Source organism: Chiloscyllium plagiosum, unplaced genomic scaffold (genome assembly GCF_037043375.1).
Source record: "Chiloscyllium plagiosum isolate Xiang-an unplaced genomic scaffold, Cpla_swu_hap1 HiC_scaffold_2, whole genome shotgun sequence".
Taxonomy (NCBI): Eukaryota; Metazoa; Chordata; class Chondrichthyes; order Orectolobiformes; family Hemiscylliidae; genus Chiloscyllium; species Chiloscyllium plagiosum.
Window position 1 is genome coordinate 12,477,997 of NW_028270140.1, and position 25,133 is coordinate 12,503,129.

A 25,133-nucleotide genomic window follows, 5' to 3' on the forward strand; every position below is an offset into this window, starting at 1 on the left:
TTGGCCATGCTAAATTGTCCGTAGTGTTAGGTAAGGGGTAAATGTAGGGGTATGGGTGGTTTGCGCTTCGGCGGGTCGGTGTGGACTTGTTGGGCCGAAGGGCCTGTTTCCACACTGTAAAGTAATCTAATCTCATCTAATATATTTGTAAAACCCCTTTGGATTCTCCTTAATTCTATTTGCTAAAGCTATCTAATGTCCCGTTTTTGCCCTCCTGATTTCCCTTGTAAGTATACTCCTACTTCCTTTATACTCTTCAAAGGATTCACTCGATCTATCCTGTCTGTACCTGACATATGCTTTCTTCTTTTTCTTAACCAAACTTTCAATTTCTTTAGTCATCCAGCATTCCCTATACCTACCAGCCTTCCCTTTCACCCTGACAGGAATATACGTTTTCTGGATTCTTGTTATCTCATTTCTGAAGACTTCCCATTTTCCAGCCCGTCCCTTTACCTGCAAACATCTGCCTCCAATCAGCTTTCGAATGTTCTTGCCTAATACCATCAAAATTTGCCTTTCTCCAGTTTAGAATGGACGGCTTTGAGGTATGTAGGGAAGCAGTGTTGGAAATTCTGGAAAGGGTGAAAATAGATAAGTCCTCTGGGCCTGATGGCATTTATCCTAGGATTCTCTGGGAAGCAAGGGAGGAGATTGCAGAGCCATTGGCCTTGATTTTTATGTCCTTGATGTCTACAGGAATAGTGCCAGTAGACTGGAGGATAGCAAATGTGGTTCCCTTGTTCAAGAAGGGGAGTAGGGATAACCCTAGTAACTATAGGCCGGTGAGTCTCACTTCTGTTGTGGGCAAAGTCTTAGAGAGAATTGTAAGGATAGGATTTATGAACATCTGGGTAGGAATAATGTGATCAAGAATAGTCAGCATGGTTTCGTGAAGGGCAGGTCGTGCCTCACAAACCTTATTGAATTCTTTGAGAAGGTGACTAAGGAGGTAGACGAGGGTAAAGCGGTAGATGTGGTGTATATGGATTTTAGTAAGGCGTTTGATAAGGTTCCCCATGGTAGGCTACTGCAAAAAATATGGAGGTATGGCATTGAGGGTGAATTGGAGGTTTGGATTAGGAATTGGCTGGCTGGAAGAAGACAGAGGATAGTAGTTGATGGTAAAGGTTCATCTTGGAGTGCAGTTACTAGCGGTGTTCCGCAAGGATCTGTTTTGGGACCATTGCTGTTTGTCATTTTTATAAATGACCTGGAGGAGGGGCTAGAAGGTTGGGTGAGCAAGTTTGCGGATGATACGAAAGTCGGTGGAGTTGTTGACAGTGAGGAAGGATGTGTCAGGTTACAGCAGGATATAGATAAGTTGCAGAGGTGGGCAGAAAGGTGGCAAATGGAGTTCAATGCAGGTAAGTGTGAGGTGATTCACTTTGGTAAGAGTAACAAAAAGATGGGGTACTGGGCTAATGGTTGGATACTTGGTAGTGTGGATGAGCAGAGGGATCTTGGCGTCCATGTACACAGATCTCTGAAAGTTGCCACCCAGGTAAATAGTGCGGTGAAGAAGGCATATGGCGTACTGGCTTTTATTGGTAGAGGAATTGAGTTCCGGAGCCCTGAGGTCATGTTGCAGTTGTATAAGACTCTGGTGCGGCCGCATCTGGAGTATTGTGTGCAGTTTTGGTCGCCAAACTATAGGAAGGATGTGGAGGCACTGAAACGGGTGCAGAGGAGGTTTACCAGGATGTTGCCTGGTATGGTAGGAAGATCGTATGAGGAAAGGCTGAGGCACTTGGGGCTGTTTTCATTGGAGAAAAGAAGGTTTAGGGGTGACTTGATAGAGGTGTACAAGATGATTAGGGGTTTAGATAGGGTCGACCATGAGAACCTTTTTCCACGTATGGAGTCAGCTATTACGAGGGGCATAGCTTTAAATTAAGGGGTGGTAGGTATAGGACAGATGTTCGGGGTAGATTCTTTACTCAGCGAGTCGTGAGTTCATGGAATGCCCTGCCAGTAGCAGTGGTGGACTCTCCTTCTTTATGGGCATTTAAACGGGCATTGGATAGGCATATGGAGGATAGTGGGCTAGTGTAGGTTAGGTGGGCTTGGATCGGCGCAACATCGAGGGCCAAAGGGCCTGTACTGCGCTGTATTTTTCTATGTTCTATGTTTAGAACTTCAACTTTTAGATCTGGTCTATCCTTTTCCATCACTCTTTTCAAACGAATAGAATTATGGTCGCTGGCCCCAAAGTGCTCCCCCACTGACACCTCAGTCACCTGCCCTGCCTTATTTCCCAAGAGTAGGTCAAGTTTTGCACCTTCTCTAGTAGGTACATCCACATACTGAATCAGAAAATTATCTTGTACACACTTAAGAAATTCCTCTCCATCTAAACTCCATTTGTGGGCGGCACGGTGGCACAGTGGTTAGCACTGCTGCCTCACAGCGCCAGAGACCCGGGTTCAATTCCCGCCTCAGGCGACTGACTGTGTGGAGTTTGCACGTTCTCCCCGTGTCTGCGTGGGTTTCCTCCGGGTGCTCCGGTTTCCTCCCACAGTCCAAAGATGTGCAGGGTCAGGTGAATTGGCCATACTAAATTGCCCGTAGTGTTAGATAAGGGGTAAATGTAGGGGTATGGTGGGTTTCGCTTCGGCGGGTCGGTGTGGACTTGTTGGGTCGAAGGGCCTGTTTCCACACTGTAATCTAATCTAATCTAATCTAATAAACCTTTAACACTATGGCAGTCACAGTCGATGTTTGGAAAATTAAAATCCCCTCCCATAACTACCCTATTATTCTTACAGATAGCTGAGATCTCCTTACAAGTTTGTTTCTCAATTTCCCTCTGACTATTGGGGGGTCTATAATACAATCCCAGTAAGGTGATCATCCCTTTCTTATTTCTCAGTTCCACCCAACTAACTTCCCTGGATGTATTTCCGGTAATATCCTCCCTTAGCACAGCTGTAATGCTATCCCTTATCAAAAATGCCACTCCCCCTCCTCTTTTGCCTCCCTTTCTATCCTTCCTGTAGCATTTGTATCCTGGAACATTCCGCTGCCAGTCCTGCCCATCCCTGAGCCATGTTTCCGTAATTGTTATGATATCCCAGTCCCATGTTCCTAACCATGCCTTGAGTTCATCTGCCTTCCTTGTTAGGCCCCTTGCATTGAAATAAATGCAGTTTAATTTATTAGTCCTACCTTGTCCCTGCCTGCCCTGACTGTTTGACTCACTTTTGTTCTCAGCTGTACCCGTCTCAGATCGATCTCTTTCCTCACTATCTCCCTGGGTCCCACCTTACTAGTTTAAATCCTCCCAAGCAGTTCTAGCAAATTTCCCTGCCAGTATATTGGTCCCCTGCCAATTTAGGTGCAATCCGTCCTTCTTGTACAGGTCACATCTACCCCAAAAGCGATTCCAATGATCCAAAAATGTGAATCCTTCTCCCATACACCAGCTCGTCAGCCATGCATTCATCTACTCTATCCTCCTATTTCTGCCCTTACTAGCTCGTAGCACTGGGAGTAATCCAGATATTGCTACCCTTGAGGACCTCTTTTTTTAAATTTCTACCTAACTCTCTGTAATCTCCCTTCAGAGTCTCAACCTTTTCCTTTCCAATGTCGTTGGTTCCAATGTGGACAATGATCTCCTGCTGGCCCCTCTTCCCCGTGAGAACATTCTGCACCCTCTCTGAGACATCCTTGATCCTGGCACCAGGGAAACGATACACCATTCTGCTTTTTCTCTGCTGGCCACAGAAACGTCTGTCTGTACCTCTGACTACAGAATCCCCTAACACAATTGATCTCTTGGAAGCCGGCGTACCCCTCGTTGCATTAGAGCCAGTCTCAATACCAGAAACTTGGCTGTTTGTGCTACATTCCCCTGAGATTTCATCACCCCCTACATTTTCCAAAACAGTAAACCTGTTTGAAATGGGTATATCCACAAAAGACTCCTGCTCTAGTTGCCTACCTCTCTTACTTTTCCTGGAGTTAACCCATCTATGTGACTGTACCTGAGACTTTCCCCCCCTTTCTATTACTGCCATCCATCACATACTGTTGCTGTTGCAAATTCCTCATTGCTTCTATCTGTCTCTCCAACTGATCCACTCGATCTGATATGCTTCGCATCCAACAGCATTTATGGCAGATATAATTCGCAGTAACCCCTAAACTCTCTTTAAACTTCCAAATCTGACAAGAAGTAGATATCACTGCAAAGGCCATTTTTGCTCCTTCACAATCTACAGACCCAGAAAACAGCACCGTCTTATTCCTCTACAAACACTGCCCCAGGTTAAATTCATACCCATGGCTTATATTTTAAGTTTAATCAAGAGACGTATCTCCAAAAACATATAATCAAGAAAGAATCCACTGTACCCACTACTGCAGCCTTTCTCTTGGACAGACTTAAAACAACAATTAAGTTATCTGATTCTGTGCTGTGAACTTCGCCCAACAGTTCCTCCAAGATTAGTTGTGAATTTCACTGTTTGTTAATTTTCCCAGATGCACTCCGATGTCCAGTGATACACGAATTCAAACAGCAAAGGCGGTAACTGTGCAGGTTTTCTCTCTCTCTCCTGCACTGTCCTCACCATTTCTGCTCTGTTTGCCAATAATGGGCCCCTGAATTTTCTGAGAGAATTTTTTTAAGGTGACATATGATTAGCTGTAGCATCTCTAGCCCTCCCATCAATTTCTACTGTAGCTTATTTATAATTTCTCTCACAGAATGTTTAGAACAGTGCAAAGGGAAACTGCTATTGATAGAAAGAAAGGTGTGATCCTGTTTGTGCTTCCCTCACAGGGTATTTGTAGTTGTGAAGCGTTCAGGTTGTGAATGTTTAAACATATCAAATTATGTTATCAAGCCAGAAGTTTGTGTTGCAGGACAGGAATCAGTTTGATAACCTAAACTTGAAAGTACTTTCAAGTCATACTATTTGTAGCTTATAAACAGCTGCAGTTTTGTGGGAGACAAAATAAGGCATAAAGTTGCTTATAACATGTTTGGAAAAACATGCTGTTTGTTACCGTACATGTGAGTCAATTCCAGCACTTTGCAATCAGCCAACTTGAAACAACCAAGTGTTGAATCTCAGTCTTGCTGGTCTGTAGGAGTCAGTATCTCAAACCAAGGTGCATTTATACAGTGATTTACTTTAGAAACACACGGCTGAGTTCCCAACTGCGTTCCTAATAGCTTTTGCTATGTCATTATAACATTTTACTTTATTTCATGAATGAAAGAAACATTTTCTAGTTTTGCCATTGAAGAACAGTTGGAAGAATTTTTGTTGGAAACCAGAAATCTAAAACTTGACCACAGTGAAATTTAAATTGTACATGTTTTAAGATGCTTTGTAAATGCATCTTTTTCTTTCATACCAATCTTGTTGTTATAACATTGTTGCAAAGTGGTCACAAAATTGGAAAGTAATTTTAATCACCCTCACAAACATTGGAGTCCAGTTGTCAAATAATATGTCATAGGATGCTACATTCTATTTTGCTAAGAAACTCTTGAAGTTTTAGCCATCTATTAATTGTTTGTACTTGCTGATTTCATTTGCATGAATGAGCATCTAAAAATTGTTTTTGATTTGAGATATTAGATGACATGCTTCATTTAAACATTTAATTAACTTAAAAATCTATTTATTGCAGATTAGCAGAAGACTGTTTCAGTTAAATAATTAGATTTGGCTTTATTTTGCATTAGGGCAACCTCACAAACGGAGAAGGACATCTGAACCAATTGAAATTGAAGATCGGTTGGAATCTTTGATATGTCGTGTCGGAGAAAAGGTACAGTTTGTTATTTATCTAACTTAAAGCTGGTTGGTAAGCATTTAAAAATGAGAGTAAACTGATTTTTACCATGGAAAGAAAATTAAGGCCTCTGACAGGGATGGGAACAAATACAAAAATTCTTTAATTACATCTTGATATGTTTTAGAGTGTACTGTGTTCCCGCCTTCCACATCAATTATAATATTTTATTATAGTCTTTCCCATTGACAGACAGTTGTCATAACTTCTCCAAAGCTGTTGATATGATCTGACACTGTACTTACGCCATCAGACCTGGTATCCTGTATTTGATTTACTTGTTTTGATTTGCAGAGCACATCCTCATTGGAGAGCAACTTGGAAGGTCTAGCCGGAGTTTTAGAAGCTGACCTGCCAAACTATAAAAGTAAAATCCTAAGAATACTTTGTGCTGTGTAAGTTGAATGAAACATAGTGATATACATTAAATGTATTTTGTTAAGAATTTGTGTTATATTTGTATAGTATTTGTATTAAAGAATTATATTTCTAATAAAGTTGTTATCTGTTCTTTTGTCCAATAAATGAATTAGAAGTTGGTGCTAGAGTGGATTGGAAGAATTATAGGTAATTGCCACCATGAATAGTAACTTATTTGGTTATAAAGGGAGGTTATACTGGCTTAAATAACTGACCAAGTTTGGGAGAAGATTTGTAGCTCGGGTGCTCGTTGTTGTGGTTCTGTTCGCCGAGCTGGGAATTTGTGTTGCAGACGTTTCGTCCCCTGTCTAGGTGACATCCTCAGTGCTTGGGACCCTCCTGTGAAGCGCTTCTGTGATGTTTCCTCCGGCATTTATAGTGATTTGTATCTGCCGCTTCCGGTTGTCAGTTCCAGCTGTCCGCTGCAGTGGCCGGTATATTGGGTCCAGGCCGATGTGCTTATTGATTGAATCTGTGGATGAGTGCCATGCCTCTAGGAATTCCCTGGCTTGTCCTATAATAGTAGTGTTGTCCCAATCAAACTCATGTTGCTTGTCATCTGAGTGTGTGGCTGCTAAGGATAGCTGGTCATGTCGTTTCGTGGCTAGTTGGTGTTCATGGATGCGGATCATTAGCTGTCTTCCTGTTTGTCCTATGTAGTGTTTTGTGCAGTCCTTGCATGGGATTTTGTACACTACATTGGTTTTGCTCATGCTGGGTATCGGGTCCTTCGTCCTGGTGAGTTGTTGTCTGAGAGTGGCTGTTGGTTTGTGTGCTGTTATGAGTCCTAGAGGTCGCAGTAGTCTGGCTGTCAGTTCAGAAATGTTTTTGATGTATGGTAGTGTGGCTAGTCCTTTGGGTTGTGGCATGTCCTCGTTCCGTTGTCTTTCCCTTAGGCGTCTGTTGATGAAATTGCAGGGGTATCCGTTTTTGGCGAATACATTGTATAGGTGTTCTTCCTCTTTTTGCAGTTCTGGTGTACTGCAGCGTGTTGTGGCCCTTTTGAACAGTGTCTTGATGCAACTTCTTTTGTGTGTGTTAGGGTGGTTGCTTTCGTAGTTTAGGACTTGGTCTGTATGTGTGGCTTTCCTGTATACCTTTGTGGTGAATTCTCTGTTCGGTGTTCTTCGTACCATCACGTCTAGGAATGGGAGTTGGTTGTCCTTTTCTTCCTCTCTAGTGAATCGGATTCCTGTGAGTGTGGCGTTGATGATCCGGTGTGTGTTCTCCATTTCTGTAACTGACATTTGAAGAAATAGTTATGAATTGCCAGCTCTTTAATGTCTATTTTCTGAATTGTGACATCAAAATAAATTGCTTTGCATTTTGTTTGAAAACAAATACTCAGTAGGAGTGTTAGTGATCTAGTGAATTATTTTTAATTCAGAAAGAAGCGGATCTGATCTGTCATCTTCCACCTCTCTTGGCTTACATTATTATTGAGTATTTGACAGTGTTATTTTGTCCTCTAGAGCACGACAGCTTCCTGAAAAGTTAACCGTATACACAACACTGGTGGGGCTATTAAATGCAAGGAACTACAACTTTGGTGGAGAGTTTGTTGAAGCTATGGTTCGACAACTCAAGGAAACTTTGAAAACAAATTTATACACCGAGGCAGTTTTTTCTGTAAGTGCCACCCTTGTGGGTTTTTTTTTATGTTTGCCAACCATCCTTGATTTCTCTTCTACTTTTAAGGGTTCCAATTAGTCAACCTGCTTGACACATATCTTAACAGCATTGCCATGTTTGCCACTGTACAAGGTTGGATTGGTTAAAACTAATGTACAGCATTTTGAATGTTTTTCTCTAGAGGTTTTGCATTTTCCGTTTAGTAAAAAAATTAGTTGGAAATTGAGGGCACCGTGATGGATCTCTATGTTTTTGATAATCGAAGAAAATGATAACTACTTAGAGCATTTTATGTATTATGAGCAGTATACTTTTAACGCGTGGTTAAAAATGCAATATTGCTTCTGAATGCACTTTGTTTCCATTTGAAAAGTCTGTTATCTCATAATTAGCATGTGGTGATCTTTGCTGAAAAGATTTTAGTATACGTTGTTAAGTACTAAAACAAGTGATTTGGCATGAACCAAATTGAAAGACATCTGTACGGTCATATTTGCACGAATATACAGCCAGCATAGTATTTGTTCACTGACTACTTGATCATCTGTAATAGTATATGGCATCCAGCCTTCATCACAATGTTGTCTTAATTCACGAAGAGTCATCCAGCACTTGATTCATGAGAACTCATTAAAATAAGCTGAAACCGCATCTCATTCAGTCTTGAGGTAATGTGGCAGATCTCTGTAGGAGAAAGTGAGGACTGCAGATGCTGGAGATCAGAGCTGAAAATGTGTTGCTGGAAAAGTATAGCAGATCAGGCAGCATTCAAAGAGCAGGAGAATCGACGTTTCGGGCATGAGCCCTTCTTCAGGATTCCTGAAGAATGGCTCATGCCCGAAACGTCGATTCTTCTACTCCTTGGATGCTGCCAGATCTCTGTAGAGTTTGAATCATTTAAGGAGAGACATTTATTTCTTAGATGGATATTATTTCAAACATCAATATTTCTGTATCTCTTACTTCCCACCATCCATTCTTGCAATATATTATTTTACTTTATTTCTGTAAACTTAAGAAAGCGTTTAAAACCATGAACTTTATTTTTACTTAAAACAAATGCTACTTTTGCATTTAAATATTCTGGAAATGAAGTGGGCATGGCTTATAATGCTCTGTTACATCAAAATATTTTTGTTTTTGAATTCATGGTGGTGCTGTGACATGCTAGTTCTCGAGACAGTATGCGAAGGAGTTCCTTAGTCTTTTGTAAGTGATTTGTGAATGACTTTAACCCTGCTTGACCATCACCACCCTTGACTCTGAAAATACATCTGCACCATTGAATTGCTTGTTTGGTGTTAGATTGCAGATAAGTTGAAACTCCTTCCATTGAATGTCAGGAAGACCAAAGCCATTCATTTTGCTCTTGCCAAACATTCCCTAGTGTTATGCTGACCTTCCATTTGGTGGCTACCTGCTCAGTCTGAGACAGATGGTGTGCAACCTTTTGTTTGTATTTAAGCTAAGTAATAATTTGCCTTTTGCCTGATGTACACCATCCTTGTGATTTTTATCTGTACTTTTATTTTTGTTGCTTGGCTTAAACACTTTTTTGGCTACAGTTTATAATTTCTGCAATCTCCAAACCACCCTAACTTCTCCACCCAAATCCTAAGCTGCTTTGATCTGCTTAGGATGTTCCATTGGCTACCTAACCCAAATGCTTCACATTCAAAATCCTCATTTACAAATCACTGTCATTCTCCTTTATTGCTTGGTATCCATTTTCAATATCCCCATTTAACAGTGATACTTTCAAAATAAAAATAAAATGTTCCATATAGAATCAAACACATTAAGCATATCCAATAGCCAGTGTGTTTTGATCTTTGAAATCTCTCCTCCCATACACCTGCTGATGTTCCTACTCCCAACTGATGATGCTGACTGACATTAAACTTTGTTACTAAATTCACATGCCTTGTTATTTCTCCTTCTGAAAATTATTTTTAAAATTCCAACTGACCATGTTTTGGCCATCTCTTAAATATGTTGTTACCACTTGTTTCTCCTCTGTGGACTACCCTGAGAAAAATTGCCACATTAAGATTGTGATTTTGTATATGTATAAAGTGTAGAATTTCTTGATTTTTGTATAATCTAAAATGAAGCTGAGTTAACGTTAACTATTTGCAGTTTGAACAATTGTAAGTTAACCAAGGAAGGATTTATTTGTTAGTCACTTGCTGCTTAAGGTTGAAGCTGTGTTGTTCACAGAGGTAGCAATTTGACTGGACCTGGAGACAGAACAGCATTGGAAACTGAGATTTGCTTTCCATTTGTGTTGCTGTACAATTGTCCCCGCCATTAGTGGAGATAAAAGTTAATAACCCCCTTCTATAAAATGAAGTCTTAAGTACAGCATGGTAACATTCTGTATTTATTTCACAGGTTCGATTCCTGTCTGATCTTGTGAACTGCCATGTGATTGCAGCTCCTTCAATGGTGGCAATGTTTGAAAATTTTATCAGCGTAACACAAGAGGAAGATGTACCACAGGTAAGACATCAAATGTTTTTCTGACAGTTGTTTCATTTTCTATCCAGTCATGTAAGAATAATGGGTGGCAATGTGCCATAGTTGTAGCACTTCTCACAGCACTAGGGACCCGGGTTGGATTCCAGCCTTGGGTGTCTACCTATGGAGTTCACAAGTTCTCCCAGTATCTACATGAGTTTCTGCCAGATACTTTAGTCTCCTCCCACAGTCCAAAGATGTACAGGCTAGGTGGATTAACTGTGGTAAATGCAGAGAACGGGCTGTGTCTGGTTGGGATGCTGTACGGAGGGTCGGTGCAGGCACGATGGGCCAAATGATGTCTTTTTACACAGAGATTCTATATCTTTTTCTGAAGTTAGCTTTCTGTTTAGAAGATACTATACATGGCAGCAAAGACTATAGATCTGAACAGCATCCCAGCAGTGACATTGAAGTCTTGTGCTCCAGAACCCATCCTTCCCTAGTCAAGCTATTTGAGGACAACCTGGTGAACCACAAGAGACATTTCACTCACTGTTTCTCGCTCTCGCAAGTGCTCTCTTTCTCTCTTGCTTTCACGCGCGCTCTTTCTCTTACACTCGTGCGTCCATGCTCTGTTGCACACACGCACACACACACTTTCTGTTATGCTCCCATGTGTGTTTGTTCTTTCACAATCATAAATCCGCGCTCTCTCACACATGCTCTCTCTCTCTCTCTCTCTCTCTTTTGCCCTTGCACACTCACAAAAGAGCAGAAGTAGACCATTCAGCCATTGAGTCTGTTCCGTCATTCAATTAAAGCATGTCTGATCCAGTAATCCTCAACTCCTCTTTCTTGCCTTTTCCCCATAACATTTACTGATTAAAATCTATCTTAACGTTGAATACACTTAACAATTCACCTCAATAGCCATCTCTGGTACTGAATTCCACAGATTCACTATCCTCTGAGGGAAAAGTTTCTCTTGATGTCTTTCTTAAAAGTGTGACCCTTATCCTGAGACTTTGCCCTCCTGGCCTCAACTCTTCCACAAGGGGAAACAACCTCTCTACACCTACTCTGTCAAGTTCCCTTAGAATCTTAAACCAAAAAAACCCTAAGAACTGCAGATACTGGAAATCAGGAATTGCTGGAAAAACTGGTAAGGTCTGGCAGCAGTTCTTCTTCAGAATGGAAGGGCCTAAAGAAGGGTCAGTGGACCCGAAACATTAACTCTACTTTCTCTCCACAGATGCTGCCAGACCTGCTGAGTTTTTTCTAGCAATTTATGATTTAGTCCTGAAGAATCTTGTATGTTTCAATAAGGTCACCTCTCATTCTTCCACATTCCAATGAGTACCGTCCTAAAATATTCAACCTCTCCTCATTCTAATGCAGTCCATCAATATCTGCTATCAGCCTAGTGAACCTTCAGTGGACTGCCTTCAATGCCAATAATTTTCTTCTTTGACAATAGACCCAAAACAGTCTTTCAGCTGTGGCCTGACTGGTGCCTTCAATTGTTATAGCAAACCCTCCCTAATTTTTATTAAACGATTAAACTTCATTCCCTTTGAAATAAAAACTAAAGTTCCATTTGCTTTCCCTGTTACTCATTGAACTTGGCTGCTAGTTTTTTTGTGATTCATGAATACGGACTCCCAAATCCTTCTGTTCTGTAGCTTTCCACAGTCTTCTCCCATTAAATAATATTGAGCTGCTCAGTTCTTCCTGTCATAGTGCATGACCCCTCTTGTTCCTCCATTATATTCTATCTTCCAAAATTCTGGCCACTTGCTTAACCTGTGTATCCCTGCAGACTAATTGTGTCATCCTCACTACCTGCCTTTCCACCTTGGTGTCATCTGCAAATGTGACTCTAGTACATTCACCTTCCTTATCCAAGTTGTTAATATATTGTAAATAATTGTGACTGCAGCACTGATCCCTGTATCACTCTACTAGCTACAGGTTGGCATCCTGAAATTGCCCCTTTTTTCCAAATCTCTGTCTTCTATTAGTTAGCTAATCCTCTATCTATGCTAATATATTGTCTCCAAAACCATGGATTCATACCTTAAGTATCTTATTAGGTAGCCTCATATGTGGTATTTTATGAAACACCATCTGAAAATATTGTTTACAACACTTTCAATACTCCTCTGAGACTTTGGAAACCCATAGTCCACCCGTTATTAGCATATAGTCAGCTGCCGTTGTCTCAAAAAAAACACCTTCCATTTTCTGCCAGATAAAACAATCTGAGACATTTCTAGGAAGCAAGGCAGACTTCAGAGCAAGTGACATTATTCCCTTGATTTTGCCGTCAATTTTGCAGCTGTCTGTCTAATTTGATAATCTTACAAACCTCCATTTTAAGATATAGTAGTTATTATATGATATTATTTCACTGAAAATCAATTAAAATATTTTACACATTATTTTTGACTGTGTTGCAGGTACGCTGTGACTGGTATGTGTTTGCAGTACTCTCTTCTCTGCCCTGGGTTGGGAAGGAGCTGTATGAGAAAAAAGATGTAGAGATGGATCGAATCCTATTACAGATTGAAAGTTTTCTGAAGTAAGATGATATTTTGTTCGAAAGAAATTAACAGATTGATTTAAAGTTCTCAGAAAAGTTATCAGTTTTGGAAATAATGCATTTAAATATGCATGATATATCTGATTGTTCAAGCTGTATTCACATTACAGTTTTGTAATGTGCTCAGTGCTGAAGTTGCAGCACCAGTCTGGGGCCAGAGGTTCACTTCATTCCAGAATGAAATGGGAGAAATTATCTGGAAATGAGAACCAATCTTCCTCTGCTTTGATGCAGAATTGGGTTGTGTTCTGACCATGGGTTTTCATTCATCTAATGAAAAACTAAAGCAAAATGAAAATGTTTGCTGGCAGTGCTGTGGTATGCTGAAAGTGCAGCCTTGGGAGGGCACACAAATTGATAAGCAATAAATTTGAATAATATTACAAAATATTATACAAAACTAAAGCTTAAGCATTAAGTTATCTTTGGATCTACTTGCAGCTGAATGCTAACTTTCTTTGTAGAAACATATCTCACCTGCTGTAGTTAATAATTACTTTGTTTCTCCTTTTTTAAAACTAGTAAGTGAAATCCTACCATTCTAATGTGCATTTCTGAGCATAGTGTTTTGAGAGCGCTGGTAGTTCTTCAATTCTTGCATTGAAATAGATTTCTGAAGCCTTTCATTTCTTGAGCTATAGGCAGGTATGAGTTTTGAACCCAGCAGTCTTTGAGTGAGATCTATGTAGCATAGCAGGTAGTATATGCAATGTTTTGGACAATGAAATTTGATGTAATTAGAAGAAATTAAAATTGCAATGTTGACCTGTTATATTGATTTTTTTTTTAATTCCCCCAAGCTGATGCCAAATTCTTCAACTGACAAACAATACTTGGTTGTCCAGATACTCCTAGCTTAGGTTTTACAGTTCTCTCTCCCCTGATATTTTTTGAATCATGCTACATAATAGTTGTTCTTTTTTTTGCGAACATCACAGTTCCCCACATCTTGAGAAGGGGTTTGAGATTAGATCACCCCATTCTCCTATCGATAGACATAAGTGCCACAACCTGGCAGTCTTCAGCAGTGCAGAGTTTGAAACATATTTCCATATGATTTGGCTCACCTATACAATTGAAATTCCCTCAGCATTCTCCAATGGGAGTGATCACATACTCTAATTCTCAATTTGCATTTCTAAACACCAATAGATGACCAACTTTCTCTCTTGGGTACATTTCCCTTCCAAAATCTGGAGAACGATGTAAAAAAGGCTGGGAGCACAGAACATCTTTCAGCAGGCCTTAAGACTGTTTGAGATCATGTGATACACAAGAATTACATAAGATATTATGGTAAGATGCACTTGAGTATTGCTGGGAAAAGACATATTTGTCAAAGATATTTGTCTTGTACCACTCAAAACAATTTGTAAGATAAAACAGTGTAAAGGGAAAACAGCACATTGTATGAGAAGAGAGTGCGGGTTGGTAGAGAGATTGCAGTGAGAATGCACCAGTTTGACGATGACTGAAGTGGACCAGATAAAGTGTTGAGTTATTTTTGTTGAGTTAAAACAACGCAAACGTGAACATGTTCTTTCTGTCTGCAATGTATTTGTCCTGGTTGTTGATATACACAGTTTCCAGTATGTGCATGTGCCACATTGTGAGCCTGACTGGCAATCTTGAATTGATTGTCCATGTAATTCTTCTGACACTCTGAATTATTCAAAGTAGATAACAGCCATTCTCTGGTTCATTTCTCAAGCAATGCCTTTACTACTTAGAATAAACTTCCAGGTTTAAAAATTAGATAAAGCTTAAGGTAACTAAATTAAAAGCAACATACTTAAGGAGGCTGGAGATCTAAAATAAAAACAGAAAACCCTTGACAAACATACAGTTAATTGTCAGTCATCCTTTAACTGGTGCATTTTTTATAGCAGTGCCTCTCTTTTCTCCACAGTCTAATTGTTTTTCTTTTACATTGGCACTACTTTCAAATTATCCAGATGAGTGCAAAATGAAAAGCTTCGACAAAGGATGTCTTCTTTCAGTTGTACAGAGATATGTTTATCCCCTTTCCAGGTACTTTACCCTCTTGGTGGTGACTGATAGAGTTTGTTGCCAGTTGGGTACCTTTGCCAAATGTTAGCCACTTTGGTGGATGGCACTATGCTCTTTGAGCAATAACATACCAAATTCCATTCTGTCTTTGATTGACATCCGTGAACATGGCCAATGCTTAATGACTTGTTTGGTTGCACTTTTGTATTTTGTTATTTTGCTTCCTAAAATCTAAGGGCATTGAGCTTCAGTTTGTTAACTTCATCTGCCCTGAGTACAAGCAACTAAAAGATGAAGTCACCATAGTTGTACTGGACCATAGGGCTGCTCTCTCATTGGAGAGAGAGATGACTGGTGGTGGTTTAACCTGAGGGTAAAGCAAGGGAGAGGTTGAGAAGGAGGTTCCTTCAGAGCAACGTCAGCCAGTGCTGGAATCGAGTGCATGTTGTTGGTGTCGCTTTGCATTGCAAACCAGCCATCCAGCTAGCTGACCCTTCTCCAAGCAACTAACTCAGAGCAAATTAAGGGGGATTCTTGGTCCAGATTTTAAAACATTTTGAATCCATTAATTTGCTGTACATTTGTGCTTCTGCTACTGCAGCTGTACTTTAAACTACCTCTTTTAGGTAGCTGCTTTGAACCAAGTTATTGAGGATTAAGTATACTTGTGCCATGAGATAACAGTCAACACCACTTACTGGTCTGATGAACTGGAATTCAATCTACTATTTCTATCATGACACTGTCTGTTGTTTGCAATGGAAGTGTACTGTATAATAATACTGGTCAAAATTTCCTCTGAACTATAAGAAAAAGGTACTCTGAGCCTCTTGATTCTACCCTTTTTTGATCATGTCGTGAGGGAAGAAACATCATTAAGCATTTGCATTATGAATAATAATGTGCAATTCTGGTCTCCCTGCTATAGGAAGGATGTTGAGAAACTTGATAGGGTTCAGAAAAGATTTACAAGGTTTTTGCTGGGGTTCGAAGGTTTGAGCTATAGGGAGAGGCTGAATGGGTTGAGGGTATTCTCCCTGGAGCGTCGGAGGCTGAGGAGTGATCTTCTCGATGTTTATAAAATCATGGGTACAGTGAATAGCCAAGGTCTTTTCCCTGGGGTAGGAGAGTCCAAAACTAGAGGGTGTAAGTTTAAGATCAGATGGATAAGGTTTAAAAGGGACCTAAGGGACAACTTTTTTGTGTAGAGGGTGGTGTGTGTATAGAATGAGCTGCCAGAGGAAGTGGTGGAATATGATACAATTACAACATTTAAAAGTCATCTGGATGGTATATGAATAGAAAGGTTTAGAGGGACATGGGCCAAATGCTAGCAAGTGGGACCAGATGAATTTAGGATATCTAGTTGGCATGGATGAATTGGACTGAAGGGTTTGTTTCCATGCTGTACAGCTCTATAACTCTAATATGGATTATGCTGTAGCGCTTGACATCTATAGCAAAATAAATTAAAATGTTCACTTTGTGTAATTTCATGTAAATTAAGTACTCTAGCAATGTTATTTGTCACTCAAAATTGCTGACAATTGATTTTACTTGAAGTTCAGTTAGGATCTGGAAGTAAATCCATATTTTCTTCTGAAACCTTTAGAATTGAACATGGTTCCTTTTTGTTACTTCAAGCATAGTTAGAAAATTGAATTGTTATAAGGTAATGAATGTTTTCAATTTTTTGATGCTGGTGCCTGCCTCATGGTCATTCTCCCAGTCAGTAAGAGTTAGGATATAGTGGATATCCAAATGGGTATCAAAGACAAATTTTTGGTTTACTGCTTGGATTAGGTAGGAGCTGGCGAAACTGAAGTGTCATGTCTAGGTTTCAACTTGTGACTTAATCTACTGGTTTAACTTGATTATATAATCCTAATGAGCACAAGATTGAATAAACTGAGATGCTTCTATTGAGGGACATTAAAACCATTATGACTACTTGTAGAACGGCATGTTTAGCACTTGTAGGCCAACTTAACTTTACATTTGCTATACTCTTTTGTAGGAGACGTCAAAAGCATCATGTACCAATGTTACAATGCTGGACTGCTGAACAACCTCATCCACAGGAAGAGGTGAGAAGTCTAACTAAAAACTGACTTTTTATCTTAAGGGATCTTGAAACCAGGATATGAATTTTGGAAATGTTTTTGTTCTGTGATTATGCTATGTGTAGCTGTTTGTGGAATTGTCTTTCTATTAAGTGATGTCTAACAAGTTACTGTGTTCTAGTTTGCTGCACCATTTGGGGAAATCTTGACATAATTTGAAGCCTCCTTTTCTTATTAGATGAGGGGCTTTCTTCTCAGGTTAACTGCAGCCAACGTGACTGCCGCACAGCAGTTGCATGTTATTTGGGGTGAAAAGTGTTATAGCCGTAGATGTGGTCAAGAACCTATCTCTGGCAATTGATATTGAAAATATACACGGAAGTCGGCAATTCAGACTGTGCATTTAATTTCAGCTAAAGGCTGGAATGGAGGACAGAGGAGTGAGATTTCAATTCTTTTTGAACTTTTAAAAAAACTATTCAATGATACAAAAATGTTCACACCCATACCCATTTTAGCTGCTCACAACAGAATGGTTGCAAGTATCTTCCAATTTGTTTTCCACATTTGTATACTATTAGACTCTATCCCAAAATTCTGGACTGGAAAAGTGGAATTGAGACCCTTAACCCGAGAGTAATGAAAGGGCCAGTTGCTAGAAACATGGTGAAGGACCAAAGTGTTTAGAAGTATTAAGTATTTTATTGTTTATATAATCATATCTGGAAATTGCTTGAAAAAACTTCTAATCTGCTGTTGTATGTGAACCATTACATCTGGTGGCAAGTAACATGCTACTCCAGAAAGCAGAAGGCTGACAGATTCAAAGCTGTGGTGAGGCTTCAGTTACAGATAGAATAACAGGGAGGAACCAATTGGAAGCCAGATACAGTGATATCCAATTGCAGATGGTGAAATCCAAGAACAAATTATTAACCTCCTTATCCTTCCCAAAATTTACAGATGACTTCGAAGAACTGAGGGAAGGGGTTGAATAAACCCATTCTCTTACCTACGCTTTTCTCCCAAAGTGGGAGATTTTTACTTAACTGTAAAATGCAAAAGTATTGCTACAATCATCTTGGTAATGTAAATTTGAATATTCAGGAAAATGGGAGCACTGATGGAATGCTGATGTCTCAACAGTAATATAGAAAATATTGTATACGTCAATATTGTTTGTGGAATTTGCTGACATATCTTTTAATTGAGTCTCAAGTTATTGCTTGTTGTTTATAGATTATTTTCTCACATAAGAAATAGGAGTGGAAGTAAGGCCATTTGGCCCATCGAGTCCACTCTGCCATTCAATCATGGCTGATGGGCATTTCTACGCCACTTACCCGAACTCTCCCCACGTCCCTTAATTCCTTGCGAGATAAGAATTTATTAATCTCTGCCTTGAAGACATTTAATATCCCGGCCTCCACTGTGCTCCGTGGCAGTGAATTTGACAGGCCCATCACTCTCTGGCTGAAGAAATGTCTCCTCATTCTGTTCTAAATTGACCCCCTCTAATCCTAAGGGTGTACCCACGAGTCCTAGTATCCCCGCCTGACAGAAACAATTTCCCAGCGTCCACCCTTTCATTGCCATGTATGTTAGGCCTACCATTCCAGGAATCATCTGCGTGAATCTCCGGTGGACACGCTTCAGTGCCAGTATATCCTTCCTGAGGTGTGGGGCCTAAAACTGGACTCAGTATTCTAAATGGGACCTAACTAGAGCTTTATAAAGTCTCAGTAGCACATCACTGCTTTTATATTCCAACCCTCTTGAGATAAATGACAACATCGCATTTGCTTTCCTAACCCATGGACTCAATCTGCAAGTCAACCTTTAGAGAATCCTGTTATAGCACTCCCAGATCCCTTTGTACTTTGGCTTTATGAATTTTCTCACCATTTATAAAATAGTCTATGCCTGTGTTTTTCTTTCCAAAGTGCATGACCTCGCATTTGCGCACATTGAATTTCATCAGCCATTTCCTGGACCATTATCCTAAACTGTCTAAAACTTTCTGTAGCCTCCCCACCTCCTCAGAACTACTTGCCTGTCCGCCTAACTGCGTATCATCGGCGAACTTCACCAGAATGCCCCCAGTCTCTTCTTCCAGATCAGTTATATATAAAGTGAACAGCTGCGGCCCTAACACTGAACCCTGTGGGACATCACTTGTCACCAGCTGTCATTCCAAAAAAGAACCTTTTATCCCAACTCTCTGCCTTCTGTCAGACAGCCACTCCTCAATCCATGCCAGTGGTTCACCTTGAACACCATGGGTCCTCACCTTATTCAGCAGCCTCCCGTGAGGCACCTTATCAAAGGACTTTTGGAAGTGTCGGTAGATAACATCCACTGGGTTTCCCTGGTTTAACCTAATTGTTACCTCTTCAAAGAATTCTAACAGGTTTGTCAGGTACGACCTCCCTTTACTAAATCCATGCTGACTTGTTCTAATTTGACCCTGCACTTGCAAGAATTTAGAAATCTCATCCTTAACGATGGATTCTAGAATTTTACATATTGCCTCTTTATGTGTGTGGCAATGTTTCAACAGCTTTGATTTACCTTGATTGTGACTGCATCCCGAGATTCCTGATTCTGAAAGTACTTTGTATTTTCCTAATCATTTCATTCATTTGTAGATGAGTACTAAAAATATAACCTTAAGAATATAAGTAACAATTCCAATACTTGAATCTGAAGCCAACTTGACATAAATCAGATGGCACTTTTATTAATATAATTGTTCTATTATTGTGTATTTATTTAAATATATCACAAAATACTAAATGTATTACAAAATCTAATTCTGAAAGAAGTTAGTATTTGGAGAAGATAATTATGAATCTCCAGAGAAATATTTAATGAATTTACTGTATTGCTGCATTGATATGCAAACTTCATGAGCCCCTTTCCGGGATATATTTATAGTGTATTATTTCAGTGTTCTCTGTTCCGTCTCCCATTGTCCAGCTTCTGTAAACTTCTGCTGATGTAAATGTATGCTGTCCATAGATTGCCCCACTCACCTATTATGGCTGTTTTCTGTGTCTTTCATTGATTCTGTGCCCTACAGTCCAATTTAAAATTCTTATCATCTTAATTAAGTCTCCTGATCTCTTTGTCCAGTGCTAGCTGTCTACTTCAGCCATAAATTTCCTGCACTGTAATTGCAGTGTCACGTTTTCTGCGCTGATGCTGACCTTTTCTTTGCTTGTAAAAATAAATGCAATAGAAAAGTTTCAAAGTTGTGAGTAACATGAATGAATGACTGATCTAAGCCTTACCTTATTCCTGTATTGAAGAACAATGTTTTCTTTACAGTACTTGGATTGCCTTTGGGCACAAATTCAGAAAATGAAAAAAGATCGTTGGCAGGAGAAACACATCTTAAGGCCATATTTGGCGTTTGATAGCGTACTCTGTGAGGCCTTGCAACACAACTTGCCACCTTTCACCCCACCGCCTCACACAAAGGATTCCATCTATCCTGTGCCACGAGTCATTTTCAGAATGTTTGACTACACAGATGCCCCTGAGGTATGTTTTAATGTTAAGTGTTGCTGATTGGCCACCAGTGATTGAGTCTCTTGAAGATCAGTTGTTCATTGATGGGGACCTTTTTGATTTGATTGCATCTCCGTGACTTGCCTTGGTCTATCTTTCTATGTTAAATATGGAGTAAATGCAAGTAATTAGATACATAAATGCAAGAGTGTTTAGCTTAATTTCATGTTGTTACAGTGATCTCTGCAGACACCTTCCATAAAAACTGAATCAATCAGACTGTGAAGGCAAAGAATATTATTGATAGCAACTTTTATATTAACTGTGCCTGTGCAGAAACCAGAAATTGTTCTTAGTTTAATCTGCCATTACACTGAGTGCTCGTGCCTTACAATCGATAGGACAGAAGTATTTGGTCCATTACTTGTTTCATTGTTTGATCCCATCCTTTTCTTGGTTTGTTACTGTTTAGTAGAACTCCCCTGCTGATTTAACGGTCATGCGCTCTGAGTAGTCTAGGGCTGAGCAACAAAAACCAGGAATTTCCTCTGTAATAAGCTACCTGACCTCAAATGAGCTGATGATTGAGAGGTGTTGCAATCAATTTGGTGTTTGAAAAGTGACCTTTATTTATTAGTCACTAGTTCCAGTTGATAAAAGGTGAACATTGGTTAGAGAATATATCAGGTTCTCCAGCAGTGCCCCAGAATAGTATGGGTTGCTGATATTTGTTTTCCAGAGTATTGTGAAAAACAGCTCTGAAACTAAGACATGATGGTTGCAGTAATCCAGTAAAGATTATGGTTTTCAGCAGCGGAGAGAAAATATCCTTTTTGTGTATTTTTTAAGGAGGTTCTGCAGTATGGTGAACAAACAAATTTAAAGCAGGAATAGGCTATGCAATCCCTCAAGTCTGCTCCACCATTCAATAAGATCAAGGCTGATCTGATTACTCTACATTCCCGCCTCTCCCTTACATCATTTCACCCACTTGCTTATCAAGAAACTGTTCACCTCTGCCTTAAAATATTCAAACACTCTGTTTCCACTGCCATTTCAGAAAGAGAATTCCAAACCCAGACTCTGAAAAAAGTCCCTCCTCCCTACCTTTTATCTTAGCCTGCTGGACAAACTTTCCCCATTCCTGAAGAAGGGCTTATGCCCGAAACGTCGATTCTCCTGTTCCCTGGATGCTGCCTGACCTGCTGCGCTTTTCCAGCAACACATTTCCAGCTCTGATCTCCAGCATCTGCAGACCTCACTTTCTCCTCTGAAAAAAGTAATCTCATATCTCTGACTTAAACGGGAAACCCTTTGTTTTTAAACAGTGACTACTAGTTCTAGATCCTTCCACAAGAGGAAATATCTTTTACACATCCACCCTGTCAAGATTCCTTAGGAGCTTCTATGTTTCAATCAAGGTGTCTCTTACTCTTCCGAACTTAAGGTACAAACCTAGCCTGTTAAACGTTTTCTCATAGGGCAACCCACCCATTCCAAGTATTTGTCTAGTAAAACTTTTCTAAACTATTTCTAATATGTTTATATTCCCAAATTAAATAAGGAGACATGGAGTCTAAGGTTGAAGAATTCTTTGTTGTCCTTCAAGATGAAGTTGACTATATTGACCATCTACAGTGTTTGGTGATGGGGTATTATAAAATACATAATGACATAGATACATAATGCCAATCAATGCCTGGGAAATTCTGCTACAAATCGGACAGAATACTGCAGATTATTGAGTTTTAGGTTGTAACTGGCTAAGTATTTCCTCTCCTTTCATTTTCCTTCTGCCTCTGATATGCACTTACTTTTGAAGGAAGCCATTCCTTTTTTCTTATTTGCTTACGCCAGCTGCAGTGACCCTCAGTGACAGGCTTTTAGGGCTTGAAGTTAATCCTTCAGAATGTCCTTCCTTTGACTACCATGAGAGCACACCTGAGTCAAGCTCAGTGTCAGACATTCTGGCTATTTGACTAGCTCAACTCAGTTGTGACTATCTCAACATGATTGATGATTGGCAATCCAGCTGCAGTGAGCACCTCTGTACCTGGCCTTTGCCGATTCATCTTCACAAGCTTCTGAAGTCAGCTTGAGTGTAAGATATTTTAAAATATACTTTGTCATGGAATGTGGGCATTGTTGGTCAGTACAACATTGTGTCTATTTCTAATTACACTTGAGAAAGTGGTGGTGTCAAGCTTCTTGTGTGTTCTACCGCTTTGCTTGTTGAAGCACATGGATAGTAACCAAATGCACTCCATACTTGAGCCTTGTAGATGGTGGACAGACTTTGGTGAGTCAAGAATTCTCAGGACCTGATCTGTTCTTATAGCCATATATATAGCTGGTCACTTTCAGATTCTGGTCATTGGTGATCCCCAGGATGTTTGCAAATGGGGAATTTTGTGATAGTAATGCCACTGAATGTCAACAAATAATGGTTATATTTGATCTTGTGTGAGTTGGTTATTCCCTGACATTCATCCGACACTTTTGCTAGAATGGTATTAGGGTCCGTAATTCAGTACCCATTGCCTTCAACTGTCTCACTTTATGTGAGATGATCAATCAAACTGGCTGAAGGCTAACATATGTGATGGTGGGAACCTCAGTGTAAGACTGATCTTCCATTTAATATCTATGGATGAAAATGGTTATAAATACTTCAAACTTTTCTTTTACACTGATGTCACCCTGTTCTCTCAATAAAGATGGGGATAGTTGTGGAGCCACCTCCTCTGGCTAGTTGTTTAATTATCCACCACCATTCGTTACTGGATGTAGCAGAACTGTAGACCTTTGATCTGATCTGTTAGTTGTAAGATTGCTGAATTCTATCTAATGCATGCTGCCTCTGCTGTTTGGCATGTAGAATTCCTGTGTCGTATCTTCACCAGGTTAGTACCTAATTTTTAAGTATGCCTAGTACATCTCCTGACAATCTCTTCCTCATTCTTCTTTGGTTGGTTGAGCTTCTTGACCTGACTGTGGTATGCATTTCAAGTCAACAGGGCAGTACTGTTACTTTATCTACAGTGTTTGGCATGGAGGGTTGACCCCTTTTCACCCTACACTGATGTTTGATGACTGCCAACGGCTATATTAGATTTGGCAATTATTGCTTGTATCAGTATAGACAGCATTTAGGAACATGCTGTAGTCACAGGTGAGGTTCTGGAAGACTGGAGATTGGCAAACGTGATGCCACTGTTTAAGAAGGGCGGTAAAGACAAGCCAAGGAACTATAGACTGGTGAGCCAGACCTCAGTGGTGGGCAAGTTGTTGGAGGGAATCCTGAGGGACAGGATGTACATGTATTTGGAAAGGCAAGGACAGATTAGGGATAGTCAACATGGCTTTGTGTGTGGGAAATCATGAGATTGAGTTTTTTGAAGAAGTAACAAGATTGGTGAGGGCAGAGCAGTAGATGTGATCTATATGGACTTCAGTAAGGTGTTCGACAAGGTTCCCCATGGGAGACTGATTAGCAAGGTTAGATCTCATGGAATACAGGGAGAACTAGCCATTTGGATACAGAACTGGCTCAAAGGTAGAAGACAGAGGTGGAGGGTTGTTTTTCAGACTGCAGTCCTGTGACCAGTGGAGTGCTACAAGGATCGGTGCTGGGTCCTCTACTTTTTGTCATTGACATAAACGATTTGGATGTGAGCATAAGAGGTACAGTTAGTAAGTTTGCAGATGACACCAAAATTGGAGGTGTAGTGGACAGCGAAGAGGGTTACCTCAGATGACAACAGGATCTTGACCAGATGGGCCAATGGGCTGAGAAGTGGCAGATGGAATTTAATTCAGATAAATGCAAGGTGCTGAATTTTGGGAAAGCAAATCTTAGCAGGACTTATACACTTAATGGTAAGGTCCTAGGGAGTGTTGCTGAACAAAGAGACCTTGGAGTGCAGGTTCATATCTCCTTGAAAGTGGAGTCGCAGGTAGATAGGATAGTGAAGAAGGCGTTTGGTATGCTTTCCTTTATTGGTCAGAGTATTGAGTACAGCAGTTGGGAGGTCACGTTGCGGCTATACAGGACATTGGTTAGGCCACTGTTGGACTATTGGGTGCAATCCTGGTCTCCTTCTTATCAGAAAGATGTTGTGAAACTTGAAAGGGTTCAGAAAAGATTTACAAGGATGTTGCCAGGGTTGGAGGGTTTGAGCTATAGGGAGAGGCTGAACAGGCTGGGGCGGTTTTCCCTGGAGCATCGGAGGCTGAAGGGTGACCTTATAGAGGTTTACAAAATTATGAGGGGCATGGATTGGATAAATAGACAAAGTCTTTTCCCTGGGGTCGGGGCGTCCAGAACTAGAGGGCAAAGGTTTAGGGTGAGAGGGGAAAGATATAAAAGAGACCTAAGGGGCAACTTTTTCACGCGGAGGGTGGTACATGTATGGAATGAGCTGCCAGAGGATGTGGTGGAGGCTGGTACAATTGCAACATTTAAGAGGCATTTGGATGGGTATATGAATAGGAAGGGTTTGGAGGGATATGGGTCACGTGCTGGCAGGTGGGACTAGATTGGGTTGGGATATCTGGTCGGCATGGACAGGTTGGACCGAAGGATCTGTTTCCATGCTGTACATCTCTATGACTAT

At 40.3% G+C, this 25,133-nt stretch overlaps 1 protein-coding gene across 2 annotated transcripts in view; it reads left to right on the plus strand.

Annotated features, from left to right (window-relative positions):
• Nucleotides 1–25,133, plus strand: part of ncbp1 (nuclear cap binding protein subunit 1) — an 83,928-nt gene that overhangs the window by 14,168 nt on the left and 44,627 nt on the right. For both annotated transcript variants that reach the window (XR_015759459.1, XM_043719261.2), the window contains exons 2-8: nucleotides 5,705–5,790; nucleotides 6,109–6,209; nucleotides 7,707–7,863; nucleotides 10,261–10,368; nucleotides 12,789–12,910; nucleotides 16,959–17,028; nucleotides 20,335–20,550. Coding sequence is in view for 1 of the 2 variants with exons in the window: in XM_043719261.2 (XP_043575196.1) it covers nucleotides 5,705–5,790; nucleotides 6,109–6,209; nucleotides 7,707–7,863; nucleotides 10,261–10,368; nucleotides 12,789–12,910; nucleotides 16,959–17,028; nucleotides 20,335–20,550 (860 nt within the window). In the remaining variant the exon portion in view is untranslated. The remainder of the gene's footprint in view (nucleotides 1–5,704; nucleotides 5,791–6,108; nucleotides 6,210–7,706; nucleotides 7,864–10,260; nucleotides 10,369–12,788; nucleotides 12,911–16,958; nucleotides 17,029–20,334; nucleotides 20,551–25,133) is intronic.